We start from the raw sequence: 16,871 nt of genomic DNA, 5'->3' as shown, positions 1-16,871 counted from the left end.
CCCGAAAGGCAAAAGCACGCCTGCCCCTCGAAAAGAGCTCTCTGCTCCTTGTTCCTTGCTCTCTGCGCGTCACCACCATGAGCATGGTATGTCTCTCTTCCCCGGAACTGGACCAACAACGAGAGCAACGGCGCAACCATGTGCATCGAGCAGAGTACGAGGCACTTGGGAGAACATGAAAATAACCAGGAAGAAAAGAGGACAGGCTTGGTCCTTGGAACCAGTGGAGTCGACATGCATGCCGTCATCAACCATCACCACATCCAAGCCATTCTCTTTCTCAGAACGATCGACAGCTGAAGGCTAGGCTCACCAGGCCTTGTGCGAGGTCAAGCAGAGGCTACATACAGGCTAGCAGTAGTTTAAAGAGAGGCAGGCTTTGACCTGCTCACCCGGTATGCATACCATTGGCCGTTACGACGAAAACAGAGAAAACGGTAACGGCTTGTCTCTGCCCTATGGTTCGAGGGTATGAGCTCAACCGTGTCCTGGAGCCACTCACACCTAACATCCCACCCACCCAACACCCACCACTTCCCCCAGCCCACCTATTGCCCCAATGCCTCACGCCTAATGCCCAATGCCCGCCTGCAGGAAATGCAGCTGCTCCTCGCTCACCAAATCCCAAGAAAAAAAAAAGGGCCCTGACACATCTGCACAACCCCCCGTTCAACCTTCCCCAGCCCTGCTTCCCCTTCCCGGTCCCTGGTCAACTTTTGCGGCCCAGTCACAATTGAGGGTCGGTGGTTCGTGTTCGTTGGCTCCATCCTCCATCCCATGCTCGCTCTCCCTCTCGAGAATCTCATGTGTCTCCATCCCTCCAGTCCATCATCCGTCGATCTCTTTTGCATCTGACTGCGTCCTCCTCGTTGTATATGCTCGTGCTTTTTCTCTTTATCCTCACTCTCGCTCACGTCGCGGTTGCTACTTTTTGCCTCTCGTTGACTCCCTCGTTGGAATTGTCCACATTCGCTTGCCACGCTATCAGCAATTGACTTATCTCTCTATCGTTTGGTCTCAGCCCCTTCAGATAATGCTAATTTGGTTCCAACCCGACCATCAGCCTCCCGCCCCAATTTGTACGAGCCTCCTGCCTTCGTCAGGCTCAGACTCCAAGCCACTGGCTCTCAGTTTACCACTGACATTGAGAGGAAGACACTAGCAAACATCTGCGGATGTCTTCTGTGCTGTCCTGAACATCAGAGTCTCCCTTGAAATTGTACTCGACTCTCATCTCACAAGTCCTTTCGTCATGGACTCCCCCACAGAACGCATGCCAATTGCCTGCGTTCACTGCGCAAAAGCGAAAGCAAAATGTGACAAGAAGGTCAGTCAGACTTGTCGAGAGGGCACCCTGTTTTAGAGAGGAGGGGAGAGGAGTGGGTGTGAGAGATAGCAGTGGTGCAAGAAGCCCACGGAGACGGAGGGGTTTCGTCTCTGCTACGTTGGCATGTCGGCTGTTCTAACAAGCAGCATCGCAGGTCCCATGCTCAAGATGTGTGAGCAAACAGATTGTATGCCAGTCACGGGCCACTCGTCGCTCCTCTCACAATCCTAATCGACGGAATCCTCTTCCACGCCCAAATTCGGAGCGTGCTCTACATTCCTCTGCCTCATTCCATGTCTCACAAATGTCTCATTTCTCTGCTCCAACTCCGGGCGTCAACGGGGTCTCTCCCAGTGAGCTTGGTGCCTCCTCACCGTCCTGAGAACGGAAGCTAATCGGCCGTTGCAGACAGCATGGGTCCTCGTCCTCTACCTCCTCACCGGTTGAGCCTCCCGGACACAAACCACCCAGTACCAATTGCCCCGGCCGTATACGGCCCTGATATAGAGCCGCGAATGCTGAGAACCGGCTTCACACAGACCCCTCCAGAAATGACTATCCCAATCACACCCATGATGCCAAACATGCCTCACATGGAGCACTTCGTACAGATGCATGGTACATCCTACGACCATGAAGGTGATAATCATTTCTTGGCTATGAGCAGCGCTCAGACGAGCATGCTAGATTTCGAGTCTACCAACTTGCTCGCGGACTTCATGAGCCCTCCTTCGGCCATGATGCAAGACCATACGGAGCAATTCCTGCTGCATGGTAAGATGGGAATTCCGACCCCAACCCATATCCCCCTTCCAATTCAGATTCCGGACGGAGCAACACCGTTTCCCGTTCACATGGATTTGGAAAGCCCTCATGGCCATTTGCAATTCCGGCCTCCGGCCGGTCTCTCGCCGTCTAGCTCTTCTACCACAAGTGGCCTGCAGGAGCCGGATGCCGTGTTGGCCGCCCATCATGCCTGGCCGTTTTTCCAGTGCAACCGGGTTGACAAGCAATATTCATTTGCTCCACCAAAGACAGCCGCCATCTATTTGGAGGGCCTTGCACAGACACTCCGAAACCAGGCAACCTGGACGGCATGGACAGCTCAGCTTGATGAATCATCGTTGGATATTGCCACCGAGCGGAAAATTGCCACTGAACCGATCGTAGGATGGTCTCGTGAGAAATTGCTCGCCATCACTCAAAGCTTCTTGCATAAAGCACTGGATATTCACAAGGCTGACCATGCCCGAGAAGACACGCCGTCGAGTCCGGATTCTAGCCGGGACGCTTTCTTGATGTTACCCCCGCCGGATGTGATGCAGTACTTTTTGAGGAGTTACGTGGTTCGATATGAGCCCTACTACTCATCAGTACCGGCCGGCCGACTGGACCCCAATGTTTTTATGGGATCAAACAACAGCAAAGCAGCAAGCCTCCTGATCCTGCTCATGGTCGCCTCGGGAGCTTCGGCAACCGCCACAGTCGAGGCTAGGTATATTGCCAGCGGCTTGACAGAAGCCTGCAGAATCTCCCTCTTTGATACGATCGAGAAGGATGTGCTCCAAGCACGTGAGGTCTTGGTGCTCCGATCGGCTCTTTTGTTCACTTGCCTCGCCGCTTGGTCAGGGGATAAGTGGCATATGGATGTAAGTGAGACGCTAGATGTTTTGGTCGACCTCGCCCCTAACTCTGACAACAGATGGCCATGGGCCAGCGAGGCATGTACCTAGCTGTAAGTCATCTTCCTGCTGGATTGGGGCGTCGCTGATCATTTCCCAGATGCTGGCGCACTCTGGAATGCTTGAAGCTGAGGAGTGGTCGATTGCCGTCGAAAAACGTCAGCAGGACCCAGAAGGGGCCTGGGAGGATTGGAAGGAGCACGAGGCCAAACACAGGTGAGCTATCTCCGTTATTGGGAAAAGGGGCCGAGTTGCGTCATGCTGACTTGAAGAACAAGGCTCGCTCACTCTTGGGTTATTGTCGATCAGGAGATGAGTTTGTTTTCTGATACCACTCCCTTGTTATCAATAGTGAACCTCCATGCTCCAATGCCTGACTCAGATGATCTTTGGCATGCGGAGACCGCATCCGAGTGGCTTGAGTTGTTCGACAAAGCGCATGGATCGACACACCAAAGTCCTGTATCCGTGAGGGACTTTTTCACCAGCTTTGTTGACGGCGAATTGGCGGGTAAGGAGCTTTCACCTACCCAGCTTCGACTACTCTTGCACCCCATCCAGGCTCAAGTATGCCAGCTGCGCCAATTCATTGCGTGCCTCCCTGATGGCGGTAACCATGCCAAAGCATCCCGTGCCGTTTCAAAAGCGGCAACCAAAGCTCGTTTGGAGGAGATCTCTTCCTTACTGCGGCATTGGTATTCCATCAGCAAGCAAAGTTTCGCTGGCAACAAAGGTACATGTTGGACGACATGTGCAAACCTAATCATGTATCACCTAATATCACTCAACGCCATAACTAGCTTCAAGGACATCGAGCAGTTTGCTCGCCGCGAGGTTGCCCTTGGCTCGTTCCGATACGCGTCCTGGTTGCAGATGCGTTGTATAGACCAGCCAGAAGAGGCCTTCTTCCATTGCGGACAGATACTCCGCTTAATCCGATCAATGCCCCGTCCTGTCCGGCCGCCGTGGTGGGCAGGTGCAGTGTATCGAGTGGCATTGACAGGGTGGGCAACCAGCATGGCCAACGGCAATGGCCGCTTTTCACCCACCCATGGTCCGGCAGAACCTGACAGGCCGTTCGCAATTGATGATTTGACTCCAGAAAACGAGGCCATCAGCAGATATATGAAGTACCAAGAAGGCACCCCAATGCTCACTCGACCGGATGGATCTCTTGCCCCCATGGATGTCCCTTCGAACCTGCTGCAACACTGCATTGAGGTTCTTGATGACGACTCGTCGATGCGATTGACGGATGGCATCAAGCGCAAACTCCGCATCTTCATGGCAAGCTGGAGAGACTATTGAGCCAGCACTGCCGTGGCCGCTCGCAACCACACGTAAGGGCCACCGGTCCCTTGACTTACCATGTTTGGACCAAATACCACCACCACCAAGTCTTAATGCGCCAGTTTCACATTTCTTCTCGCTACGGCGTGATGTTTCCGCCTCTTGTACAGTTGATGAATACACGTCTCATGTCTTGTGATGATGACGACAGCATTGCGGGCGTTCATAGAGTGACGGGATACTTTTACCCTAATGGGATGAGCGGCAGACATGTTCTCGGTGACGTTGACACCATATCTTGCTCTAAGGAGGGGAAGATTGAGCGTGTTCAACGTTGATCTGGGAGGGATTTAATTGTTGGCGATACATTGTGGGAGGATATTGTTGGTCATCAGATTTTTGTCGTGGTGTCGCTTTTGGGTATGGATCGGACCTGGATTGGTGTCGTGGGAAGGGAAGAGAGATGCAGACAGTCCATATGAATCGGAAAGACTCTTTCGAAACCCGTTTGGGTGTCTCATATCCACAACTGCATGGTACTCATTCTCACTGCCGTCCGAAGAAGAAAAGTTCCTAGAGAGTTCCGAGTCTTGGGGCCCAGAGGCTGCGGGTGTACCTTGTTTTATGAGGTCCTGGTCCACGGTGGATCTTCCCGACCCCAAACACCAGGGGGGGAGAAGAGGGTAAGTTGGAAATGGCACGGGGCCTTTTCTAAAACAACGAGAAGCACTAGACAGAGGATTGCATCACCGTGCCGAAGCGACTTCGGAAGTGCCAGAACCAAGGTTTGGTGGCATGGAATGTCGATGAAAGCAAATCGGGTCGAGGAGACGGAGCATCGGTCGAGCAACTAGGTACAGTATATGTCGGGCAATCGGACAAGACGAACGGCCGACAACGTGGTCGACGCTAGGTGGACGTTAGATCTATGTAGGACCTTGGTGACGCCAAATGAAGATCATCCGCGCCTGTAGGAAATTCGACGCTGGCGAAATGCTGGGGATATGGGGGACCCTAAACCCAATGTCGACTTGCTTCAGGACTTTAGCAAGCTAGAGCATGGTCCGTCGAGGGGGCGGATCTGAGCAAAATACAGCGTTTCGGGGCCGGAGGGAGCGCACAAGGACATAATACCGAGTAGGGAGCTATAGATGGGAAGGCGAAGGGACCTACAGGGTCAGAATTAGGAGCTACGGAGTTTGAAGACGGGGTTCCATTAGGGAGAGTAATAGCGACGGCTACTGGACTTTCTCCTGTGATATGGTTTGTTTTGGCGACATCAGAGACAGGGGAATAGGTACACACCTGAGCATGGATGGGATATCAAAACTGGTGAGCATCAGAGCCTTGCCATCGGGTTGTGTGAGCTGGATCTACCAGTCTGAGGCTGCTTTCCAGAGCCTTACTTTACCCCTCACTGCAGTCAACTCAGGTATGGGTACGGTAGCTACGGGAAGGAGATGGGCAGAATCAACCCCTCAGAAACGCGGCCTTGGCATCGGGCAAAAAAGGGTCCCAAGGCAGAATGAGGAGGCAGGGGTGCGGACCACCCCATGACGCCAGACGCAGGCACAAGACTAGGGGCAACTGTCACGACTAAAAATGGAAGGACGAAAGCAAGGGGTTCCAGACCCCTGCTAGCGTTCGGAGTCTGAAGCCCCAGAAAGGCCAAGCGCGGTAACGGCCAATACATGGCGCGGTGACGGCGGTGACGGTAGCGGTCATTTATCGCACGAAGAAAATCAAACCATATTGGCATTTTTGTTTACAAGCTTTCTGTGAGCATCAAACCAAATCTTGGAATCCGAGACATTTTGCACGATGGACGATAGACTAACAACGAATGGATGACGAGTCGAGTGATCGTCAAGACTTCAATGGGGGAAAATGAAGTGCAAGCATGTGCATTTGCAAACGTCTACTTGATACAACCCAGATTGCCTCAATGGTCCTCCCCACATCCAACTTGAAGGTTGAAGTGAAGGCGAAGCAGGCCGTCGGACTTCCGAGTCGCCAGGTCTAGGTTGTGGTTCTCATTATGGCTTCTGCTCAACGTGTTCTCTACTCGGTACTCGTACCCAGTACTGTAGTCCATGTGCTTGCATTGTGCCATGTCGCCTCCCATGAGAGCGTGCATGCTACATTCTGCATTCTACCTATATTCCGTGGTGAGCACCCGATCCCCCGCGGCAGAGCTTTGAGCCTTTCAACGAGGCCATGGTGCACTCACTCACTTGCAAGTAACACTCTGTCCTTGCTCCTCCGTCCGGATACTATGCAATCTATTTCTGTAGACGTCTAGGTTCCTTCTTCCTTTGGATGAGTGTAGTGGTCTCCCATCGGTGAGGCTGTAAATTTGTCACCAAGACAGCCCCCTCCATAGGGAAACTTGAGAATGAGAGCCCCTCAGGCTCCTCGAACCCTCAGCGGCCTGCCTGCCCCGCAGCTCAACGACATCAATCTTCACCGCCTCGATATACATACGACGGGTTCGACTCTCGACTGGTCGCGCGAATCGTCGGTGAGGCTGGCAGCCCCAGACCCTCTCAACTTTTTCTCCCGACTCACCGACCTCGCAGCATCGAAGAATCAATAGTATCAATAGTATCAATAGTCGCGGTCGTGGTCGCACTCCGGCCTAGTGTCGGGACATCTGAGAGCCACCACACACAAACTTAGCATCCGCCCCTTTTTCTCTCTTTATATTGTCGATTGACTGCTATTTCTTTTCCCCTGCTTTGGCGGTCAGTTCGTCAAACATCATCATCGTGCTCAATTGTATTCCTTCCCTCATCCACCCTCGTGCTTGACCATCACTCCAATCATCTAGTTTAGATTGTCCGTCATTCACTTGTCGGGTATCTCGTCGCCGCCCCTCATTTTCCACTGTCCAATCCGTGTCTCACCGCCTGCTTACCCGGCCTCACACTCAACATGAGCGGCAAAGAACAGATCCGCCTCGACGGCAAGGTTGCCCTCATCACTGGCGCCGGTCGTGGTCTTGGTGCCGGTCTTGCCAAAACCCTGGCTGAGCGTGGTGCTGCTGTCTGCATTAACTATGCCAGCTCCGCCAAGCCAGCCCTGGCCACGGTTGCTGAGATTGAGAAGGCGGGCGGCAAGGCTGTTGCCATCCAAGCCAACATCTCCAAGGTCCCCGAGATCACCAAGCTCTTCGAGGAGGCCATTAAGCACTTTGGCAAGCGTAAGTCGACCCCCGAAACACCATCCCGGAAACGGGCGCTGCATCATGTGCTGACCAGCCCATCCAAAGTGGACATTGTCATCAACAATGCCGGAATGGAAGCCTTTTCCAAGCCAGAGGATGTCACCGAGGAGTTGTACGATCAAGTTTTCGGTCTCAACACTCGTGCTCAGTTCTTTGTCGGCCAACATGCTCTGAAGTACCTCAGCGGTGAGTCAAGATCCAGGCATCCTAGGATCGTTCCTCCCCTTCTTGATGCCTTCGGCTGACGGTGAGTCCTTGCTCAGACGGAGGCCGAATCATCTTCATGTCGTCCATTGCTGCCCGTCTGGGTGTCCCCAACCACGCATTGTATGCTGGATCCAAATCGGCGGTTGAAGGCTTCGCTCGCTCTTTTGCCGCCGATGGTGGTCCCCGACGCATCACCGCCAATGCTCTCGCCCCAGGTGGTATCAAGACCGACATGTTCGCCCAGAATGCCTGGCATTATTCTCCCGGCGCCACCAAGGATACCCCCATTGAGGTGATCGAGGCCGGTATCGCCAAACTCATTCCTCTTGGTCGTTGCGCCGTTCCCGACGACATTGCCAAGGTCGTCATGTTCTTGTGCCACCCCGACAGCGAGTGGATCAACGGTACGTTTCTCTCGCAATTCGCTTTGGCCTTGACCTAGCAACTAATCGCCATCTTTCCAATTTAGGCCAAATCATCACTCTGACCGGTGGTAGCGGTATTGCCTAAACGGCTATTCTGCGCGTCACCTTCTTACCATCGTGAGCTTTTCTTCACCGAGAATATTTTGGCTTCCAAGAGCGTGCCTTCCGAAGTAAAAAGTTCTTTTTGGATTAGCAAAGTCAGTTGGGTAGAAAGCCTCGTTCACGGGTAGTGAATGATTGGGGATGTGGGAATTGGATACATGTCAAGGCGGAACCACAGCTAGACACGATGACCAGAGCAAGAGATCGGAAAGGAAAATAGAATTGTTATTATCTTTTCCACCGCTGTTCTCCCTGCGACTATATAATAATGGCTCCAAGTTCCTTTCTACCTTGCCCTTTGCCTGTCGTATGCACACGTGACCCATGCCCCTTTTCACGTACAGTCTGATCTCTGCTTTGACTACACATCTGACCGTTACCCAGAGAATGCCGTATTAATAACCCTTGGAATTACCGCTATTGACATTTTGGAACAAGTGCTCGGACATACCACAAACACCTCGCCGCTATGGTTTCTTGAGATTCACCTACTACGAGGTCCTCCGTCCGGCATCGACCAAGCCCGAATCAGGAAGCCTCGGCGAGCCTGATGGCCGACTCTCCGACGTCTCTCGGCCCACGAGTACCCAGCGAGCTAGCGAGCTAGGCGGTCGGTGGGTATCTTCTGCTGTCGAATGTGGTATCGTGTCAAGATCAGATCTGTGCAGCGCTCCATCCCGTATGCACATGCGGAGGGACCTGTGCAAAGACACCGTAGCGAAAGCGAACAGCAGAGCTCCGGCGACAAATCAGGCCCGGCGAGCCGGTCAGGGCCTTGGGGAACACCCCTTTAAATCGTGGATGTTTTCCGGAGAGGCCAGCTTCCGCACCTAACAAAGCATCGGTCGGTATCAAGGTCGTTGACCAACTTGATGCGCGTCGGCAGTGTTCCTACACGGGGCGAGTTCACTCCGACAAAAGACCCCCGCAACGCAGTCGTCCGCGTGTCGTATAAAGAGGAGGAGCCGACCCCTCAGTATATGAACTGTCAGGCTCCCGTGTCAGATCCAAAATCATTCACAGGATGTTTTCGGATCATCATAGCTGAAGCATCACCCATTAGTCTTTTATTCGGGATTATAACCATCACATATTTGCAAGATGTCACACAAGGGAGTTCACTTGTCAATCTCCAGACAGGACCACGCGCCAGTCTCCGAAGGGCGTGATTTAGCGCCGAGATGACAAGATCATGACTACTATTCATTCACACTAGTATATCTTATGGTAAGTGCCAACTGATGAAAGCTCCTCAATGAAGAGTCACTCCAGCAAAACCTTGGCTCTTATTAGAGCATGGAGAGTTTCAGATAGCGGATTGACAGATTACGTCCTGAAAAGCTGGGTGTCATTGCCATTGTGCCTTGACCAGTTAGAATCTCGTTGATTCCAAGGGTGCTTCTCACCTCCAGATGGACAAGTTCATTCTTCACGAGGAGCCCATTTCGGGCAATTGTTACAAGATCCGCTTGACTGCGGCCTTGTTGGGCATTCCCCTCGAGCGTCGCATCTACTCGATCTTAAAAGGTGAAACGAGAACCACAGAATTCCTGCAGACCGTCTCTTCCTTTGGCAGAGTCCCCGTGCTTCAGATAGGCGACGCCACGTTTCTCCCTGAAAGCAATGCTGCCTGCTTCTATCTTGCTGAAACGGCGACGGCAGCATCCTCCATGTCACCCCCGTCGATCGCTCTCATCCCTCAGAGCGCGATGCGGCGAGCTGAGATGCTGCGTTGGATGTTTTTCGAGCAGAATCAACATGAAGTCAACATCGCAACTCTACGGTTTTGGACACACGTTATTGGGGAGAAGAACCTGGATCCATCCCGACGCGCGCAAATCGAGGGCAAAACCAAGGCGGGGGAGCAGGCATTGGATTGTATGGAAGATCATATTGCAAAGAGTGAATGTGGGTGGTTCGTGGGTGACAGTGTGAGTTTTCCTTTCACTCCAGCTGCTTCATTTTTCAGCCAAGTCATTGTCATAGCTTCCGTTATTATTTGGCACAGGCTAAACAAACATTCGCAGATCACCCTAGCCGATATCTGCCTCTTTGCTTACACTCATATTGCGCATGATGCTGGATTCGACCTCGCGAGATGGCCATCAATCCTGAAGTGGTGCGACCGGGTCAAGCAGGTCCAAGGATATGTCGCTATGGACTAGCACTGCGCAGATGATCGGGCACTGAATAGAAGACGTGGCTTTACCGGCGCCACGGGGGATTGAGGCAGCACAAACACAACGACAAAGGAATGATAAAATCCATGGTTTGCCTTTTTTTTTCCCGACATAGCCGTATCAACAAAGGGTGCTGACCTTGCCTTTTCAACTGGGTCTGCTTTGTCCTCAACGATCATTCTGCGACAAGGCAGTCGTTATTTCTCGAGTGTCCTGAAACCAAGAGCCTTGTTTTACTCACAGTCTTTGCCTCCTTGTCTTAAACTGCTGGACAAAGGGACGGCAGACATACCATAAAATGTAAGAGAATAATGCTGCCGTGATGTCGAGTCTGCAACTTGTCTACCAATACGCTCTTCACCAACAACAACTTGCTGCACGACGCGTTTTCTCGCTGAGTTGAGCAAGCTATCAACCATGTGTGAGACAGTCAATTGCATGCAGGCGCAGAAGGCCGGACGGCAGAGAATCGTTGATCGATTCAAGGCGGCGACACAGAAGAAGACAGCAGCAGTTCGAGGATGGTATGACAGACGAAGCTCAAGGAACCTCAAGTCAATGGTTGAGAGTGAGTCGGAAGATTCAGCTGCCCAGATTGAAGAGTTCTTTACTCACAGCGGCGTTGTAGAACTTTGTGGATCGAAGCGACGCCCACCAGAGATACACAGTGAGCCTTCACGAGCGGCCCTGCGCAAGCCTGAATATCCTGAAATCGTCCTTGAGATCCCGTGCGAGGCCGGATCGGTCAGCAGCCTTTCAACCATGCTCCCGCGAGCTTCCTCATCTACCATATCACTCCCATCGACTTTCTCAATGGGTTCAACAAGTGCCCTCGAACCAGGAGCACCTCAGCCATCTCTTCCAGGGCCTCATTGTGTCATTGATACGCCAGATGACTTTGAACGATTCCGGTCGAAACTCCGAAATCAAGTTGAGCTGGAATCTATCCCTGCATTGCCCAAGGACACGCCCCGAGTTCACACGAAGTCCTTTAAGGTGGATTCGACGCCAATCCCGATCGAGGAAGAACAGCCCAAACCCCAATTCAAGGCATATGTTAGCGAACCAGACCCCGACACCCAAAGCCCGGTCAAGTTTCAAGCGTATTCAGCTGGCTCGAAGCTCAAACATCGACATGTTGGTTACATTCCACCCAGTTTGCAATCTGGGTATATCAATGGCGTCCCCCCAGCACTTCGAGCCGCGCACCACGCAGCTAACTCACGGGGCAAGTCTACGGGCATGGCAGCTGGTCATGGCGGTCAAACCTACTCGTGGCCCCTGGTGGACTTTTACAAGGAGATGTTTGTGAATGCTGATCCGTCCCAACCCACTCTTTCCGCTCGGTACCAGGAACCACGCATTCCGTCAATGGAATTCTCCGGGAGAGGACTGGAGGACGAGATGAAGGCGGTGCTGGACAAGTTTGACCAGCCAGTGGCCGAGAAGGAAGCTGTACAAGTGCAAGATCGAGCGTGGATGTCGCCCAGCTCACCCTTGCACCCTCTGACTTACGAGATGGAAGCTCGTATTCCTGTTGAGCCAACGAAAGCAGTGAAGGCCCGTTGCCATCCGCGAGTTCTTACGGTGGGAGCAGCACAGAAGCAGGAGAGGACGACGAGCACCGTATCTCGGCGTTCGGACGAGGAGAGAAGAGTCAAGGACGGTGAGTACAACTGGCCCCGGTTTAGTGACGACCTTTTTACGGATCCGGCCGAAGAACACTCGCGTCAATATCGGCGTCGGAGACGGGAGACACGACGGGAATTAGCGAGACATGTGAATTGTTAAGGGATATAGGAGGTTTGAACTGGCATTTGGGAGGCATATTAGTTATGGGTCGGATATAATCATAGGTTTTGGGATGGCTCATTGTCAGGGTGTGGGAGTCATTGTCCGATTGTCGGCGATGTGCCGGGATTACTCGATCTGGTTTATCCGAGCAGAGACAAAATGGAATTACGAGTTGCCAAAGGGCCGAAGTGGCGGTCAGAGGCGAAACATTCCCAGGTTTTTTTTTTTTTTTTATCGCATCACATGGCATTTCGTTCACGTGAACAGCGGAGCAGACCAGAGCATCCCGATTCTCTCCTTGCGAATCTCGGGATGATGAGGCCGAGGAAGAAAGAAGGCAGCAATTAGCAGCCTAGAGCATGACTGTTCCTCCAGGCATGAGTAGGATTGTGATGGTGATGGGGAAAGGGAGGCCTCAGGCTTTGACGCCTGCCTCGGTATGGGCTTCGCGGGCTTCATGGCCTTGGACTTTGTGGGCATTTGGGCTGTATGTGGGCATGTCTCGGGCATCACAAGCCCACCAGCCACTCTCCCACCCACCCAAGCACCCCTCCCCCTTGAACCCCCCACCAACGCAAGCAATTTCCTCGTCTCTGATGTCCTCGTCTATCGTCTCCCCCCCCCCCATCGATCTGATCGCACGCACATCTTTTCCCGATTGCCTCGCTGCACTTGTTTGAATGCCATGTTTGTTGCTCTGTTACTTCTCTTTGTCCAACCCCACATTCTTTCGTATTTCGCAATTGATCATCACCAGCATCATCATCGTCGTCTATCATGGTCAAGTTCAACATGTCTCATCGATCGATGGGGGTCACCTTTCATCCCTTTGCCCACTTTTTCCCGTTGGCCTTCTGGCTCTCTTTTCCTCTTCTCTGGAGTCATTTAGGCTGAGGGCAGCCTCGCCCGCGCCCTACTGACTCAGCTTGCGCTACCGAGCCCTCTTATCCCCGTTACAATGCATGGTTTGATTTTCTTCCGAGGTGGGGAGTACCGTAGTACCGCGAGGTAGCTGGGCCGCCGTTTGCCGCTCTGGAGGGAGATGGATGGTACAGACCAGACCTCTGGATTCCTCTCTCGTCCCTACATAGATAATACTATTTGATCCTTCCTGGCCGACTCCCTTCGCTTCTCGCTTCTTTTGGCACCTTTTCTGCCACCTCCCACGCTCTCAGTCCTTTCAGTCTTTGCACCCCCAAATCTTCCTCGACTGCCGTGGGTGCCCTTGTCCAGCTTGTCCACCTCGATTCCCCCCATCTGCAACAAAGAAAGAAAAGTGGACTGCATCTTTTGCTCTCCAAGCAGAATTTCGAGCAAAAGCCACCGCTTTCCCCTCCTCTCCCTTGTTGGCTTCTTCCAACTCGGCCTTCATCCCACACAGATACCTGGATCCTTCGATACCTGGATGCCTGGATACCTGATCTCTTGACACCTTAAGCCCTTGAATCTCCGAACTTACCCATCCCACAATCTACCATCTCCTGGCAAATCAAACAGGCTGGACAGCTCTGTCAGAGTGTCTTCACATGTCTCACGCACCAGTCTCCATGTGTCACCCTGGATGAAAACTCCATCACCTTCCTCCTTACGTCCTCTCCCTCACCGACACCGCGCGGCGACGTCTCCGTAGCACAATTTTCACAGCCAGCTCTGTCGGCTTTACCATACAAGGGAGATAGCTCTCCATCCGCCCGTGTCCGTCTAAACCCGCCACCAACCGCATTCCATTCGCACGGCTGCCCCTCCCACCTTTGCCATTGCCATTGCCATTGTGTCTTATTTTGCTAGCCTTCCCCAGACATCAAACACGAGAAGACGGCACAAACTCTGGCGAAATTACACCCTCCGTTCACGCCTCAGGCCTGTCTCTTTTGAGCCTTTTCGCCGACCCTTGGATCTTGCTTCCGGATTGCATTCATGTGTCACCGCACCTTCTCCCTCCTCCCCCGGTGACCTGTCTTCTGCGTGGTGTTTCTTCCCCGTCCGAGGGAACAAAGAACCAGCACACGAAGACAGGAGAGGAGAGGGAGTTCTTTTTCTACCATGTACAGAAATTCGGCGCAGCTAAAATGCATTCCGCCCAACGCCCTCCCTTCGCCCGACAACACCAGCGACTCTGACTCGGAAATCCTCGATGCTCTCGACCAGAAGAGAAGGCAGTTAGACGACGAGGTGGCCAAGTTCAAGGCTGCAAAGGATCGCGAGTTCCGTGAGTTTGAGAAGCAACTATGGATCACCAAGAAGAGTTCTCGTGCCGGTACCCGTGCCGCCAGCGACTCCCAAGGCACGCCCGCCAAAACTGCATCGACACCTTCGGCGACGTCTTCTGCCTTGAGCCTGTTGGCCTCGACACAAAATGGTTCTGCAAATGGCTGGCCAGGCTACAAGGTGAAAAAAGAGGGTGTGGCAGCTGGTGACAAGGTCAGAAAACCGGCACCGCTAAGCGGGCCGACGCTGTCCTTGGAAAAATTGAATATCGCAGGCGAAACCACGCCACCTTTGCATACACTGGGAACTCCTCCCACGCCCTCGATCCTAACTCGGACAAGATCCCGTTCCCCCATTTTAAATGCAGCGGCACGGCCGACGACGCCGCCGATGCCCGCACAGTTAAAGAGTGAAGAAGCTCCGCCCTCGTCTACTCCTACGCCTTCAAGAGATCGATCCGACCCCTTTGCCGGTGTGTTTACGCCCATGTACCTGCCCCTTTTAGAGTCACGCGATCGCACTCCGATCGTGCGGAGTCCGCAGCCCATGGCCTCCGCGGAAGAGGAGGAGAAACGACTGCAACTGGATGCAGACTCCAAAGATCGGGCGGACCAGCTGTGGAAACAGCAGGCCAGGTCGTCCCAGTCGCTACCGCCGCAACCAGTCTCGCCGTCCGTTGTGGCAACCAAGCGCGCCCAGTCGACGTCCGTTTTGCCAAGTGCAAGTCTCCCCAGTGCGTTGAGGAGTGCCAGTGGCGGAGGAAGGAGGCGGAAGCATGTCATGTTCCAGTTGGCCGATCTTAAGGTCGTCGATCCGAGCAGTAGTTACGAAGAAGGGCCGAGTCCGGAGTTGGAGGGCGAAAACGACGTGAACGGAGAATCAGAACACCGAGTTCTCAGGGTCGAGGAAGAAGGGGGCCAAGGTAATGGTGGGAGGGAGAATGGGAGCCCCGGATCACTGAGTGAAAAAGAGAAGCGCCGAGGGAGAGGACGAGGAGGACGCTTTATCTCGCCTATTCCTTCCCCATCGGCGAGCCCAAGTCCGAGCCCATCACCATCTCCGGCCCTGAATGGAAGTTCACCCTCGCCCTCCCCAGTGCAGTCTCCCCGTTTAATATCTTCACCCGACCAGTCAGGGTTTTCTGGTGGTCTGTTTGGCGCCGAGGACGGAGGCAGCGGTGTTGGGTTTTTCGAGCTTGACGAAGAGCTGGCCAGCCCGGCATTGAGAGAGGGAAGACCGGTGGACGCGTTTGATCTCGAGATTGAGGAAGAGATTAGCGAGAAAACGGACAGAGATGTCACGGACACCGGTGAGAACGGACTGGGAATAGTTCCCTCGGTCCAGGTGGGGAGCGTTCCCATTGACATTGTGAGGCCCAGTGGGAGTTGGATCGGGAGCTTTGGACACTGAGGTGAGAGGACAAGCTGGGCCAGAAACAGGGGGAGAAAGAAAAGAAAAGGGATGAAGCAAGGTGTAGATCGAAGGACACCTACACCATCTAATCCCTCCAGGAAGTAACATATGGGGGTTTCCAGATCCCCCTGACCGAAAGTCGGGAGCCTTGGGCCCTCCTGGCCGTATTCTCGGTTTGTGGCGTTTGTCCTTTCGACTGCGTATTTCGGGCGGCATATTTTTTTTTCGGTCTCGTTCTTACCAACAACTACGACTATTGCAGGGGGGGGGGGTTCTCTTCATCTCTCCCCTCGCAGGTTTTCGGACGATCTGGGTGGCTATTGTGAGCGATTTTTGTCCTCATTTGGGAACCGTTTGATCCCGCACAGCTGTGCTGTGATGTGCTCTGACCTTGTCACGCTAAAATACAATGCGATGACACCAAGAAAAAAGGGATTCGAGGGAGGGAGGCTATCTGTCTGTCTGTTTTTGTAACTTGGCTTGAGTTCTGGATTCTGGAGTGAGGGGGGTGGGCCGGCGGCAAAAGTCCACAAAAGATGATGCGAATGTGATGGCGATGACCGCCATGCTCTGCGATGCTTTACGCATGCGATACGACTCCTTTGATTCGAGGAAATGCGATGCACATGCATGGAAAGACGATGGAACCGGTTTGGAGATGGAAATGGAAGGGGAACAGAGCGACGTGTATATCTCACATATCGTCCTAAACATATATTGTGCCCAGCCAACATGACGCGATATGACACGAGAAGACAGGACACGGATCCCTCTATTCCTATACCTATCTCGCTATGTACTCGATACCAACCTAGAACTTTCATGCCGGTCTATTTAATTACTAGCGCACCCACCGAGCCACCTACTTACCGCATAGTACAGTACAGTGTAGTATAGGATACATCGACCTAGAGACTGCAGATTATCGTTCTTTCTCCGACCTAACTTGGACCCTCTCGGTTCCATGTCGCTCCGTCTCTTGCCATGAACATATGAAGGACGAGGTGGGCGAGACAT

At 53.2% G+C, this 16,871-nt stretch overlaps 5 protein-coding genes across 5 annotated transcripts; all 5 read left to right on the top strand.

Moving 5' to 3' along the window:
• Window positions 1-1,740: 1,740 nt before the first annotated feature.
• Window positions 1,741-4,317, top strand: Z519_03148 (uncharacterized protein; the record flags this gene model as incomplete). The annotated part of the gene is made up of 4 exons (XM_016760901.1): window positions 1,741-2,976; window positions 3,030-3,062; window positions 3,110-3,225; window positions 3,288-4,317. The coding sequence occupies 4 exons, from the start codon at window positions 1,741-1,743 to the stop codon at window positions 4,315-4,317; spliced, it is 2,415 nt and encodes an 804-aa protein (XP_016622751.1).
• A 2,916-nt stretch (window positions 4,318-7,233) lies between these two features.
• Z519_03147 (uncharacterized protein) lies at window positions 7,234-8,174 on the top strand (the record flags this gene model as incomplete). Its single annotated transcript, XM_016760900.1, has 3 exons — window positions 7,234-7,501; window positions 7,571-7,711; window positions 7,789-8,174. 3 exons carry the CDS (start codon window positions 7,234-7,236, stop codon window positions 8,172-8,174), a joined length of 795 nt encoding a protein of 264 aa, XP_016622750.1.
• A 1,497-nt stretch (window positions 8,175-9,671) lies between these two features.
• Window positions 9,672-10,424, top strand: Z519_03146 (uncharacterized protein; the record flags this gene model as incomplete). The annotated part of the gene is made up of 2 exons (XM_016760899.1): window positions 9,672-10,190; window positions 10,287-10,424. The coding sequence occupies 2 exons, from the start codon at window positions 9,672-9,674 to the stop codon at window positions 10,422-10,424; spliced, it is 657 nt and encodes a 218-aa protein (XP_016622749.1).
• A 432-nt stretch (window positions 10,425-10,856) lies between these two features.
• Z519_03145 (uncharacterized protein) lies at window positions 10,857-12,230 on the top strand (the record flags this gene model as incomplete). The annotated part of the gene is made up of 1 exon (XM_016760898.1): window positions 10,857-12,230. The coding sequence occupies one exon, from the start codon at window positions 10,857-10,859 to the stop codon at window positions 12,228-12,230; it is 1,374 nt and encodes a 457-aa protein (XP_016622748.1).
• A 2,046-nt stretch (window positions 12,231-14,276) lies between these two features.
• Window positions 14,277-15,851, top strand: Z519_03144 (uncharacterized protein; the record flags this gene model as incomplete). Its single annotated transcript, XM_016760897.1, has 1 exon — window positions 14,277-15,851. One exon carries the CDS (start codon window positions 14,277-14,279, stop codon window positions 15,849-15,851), a length of 1,575 nt encoding a protein of 524 aa, XP_016622747.1.
• Between the last annotated feature and the right edge of the window lie 1,020 nt (window positions 15,852-16,871).

Source organism: Cladophialophora bantiana (assembly GCF_000835475.1).
Source record: "Cladophialophora bantiana CBS 173.52 unplaced genomic scaffold supercont1.4, whole genome shotgun sequence".
Classification (NCBI taxonomy): domain Eukaryota; kingdom Fungi; phylum Ascomycota; class Eurotiomycetes; order Chaetothyriales; family Herpotrichiellaceae; genus Cladophialophora; species Cladophialophora bantiana.
This window is presented reverse-complemented; position numbering and strand designations above follow the sequence as displayed.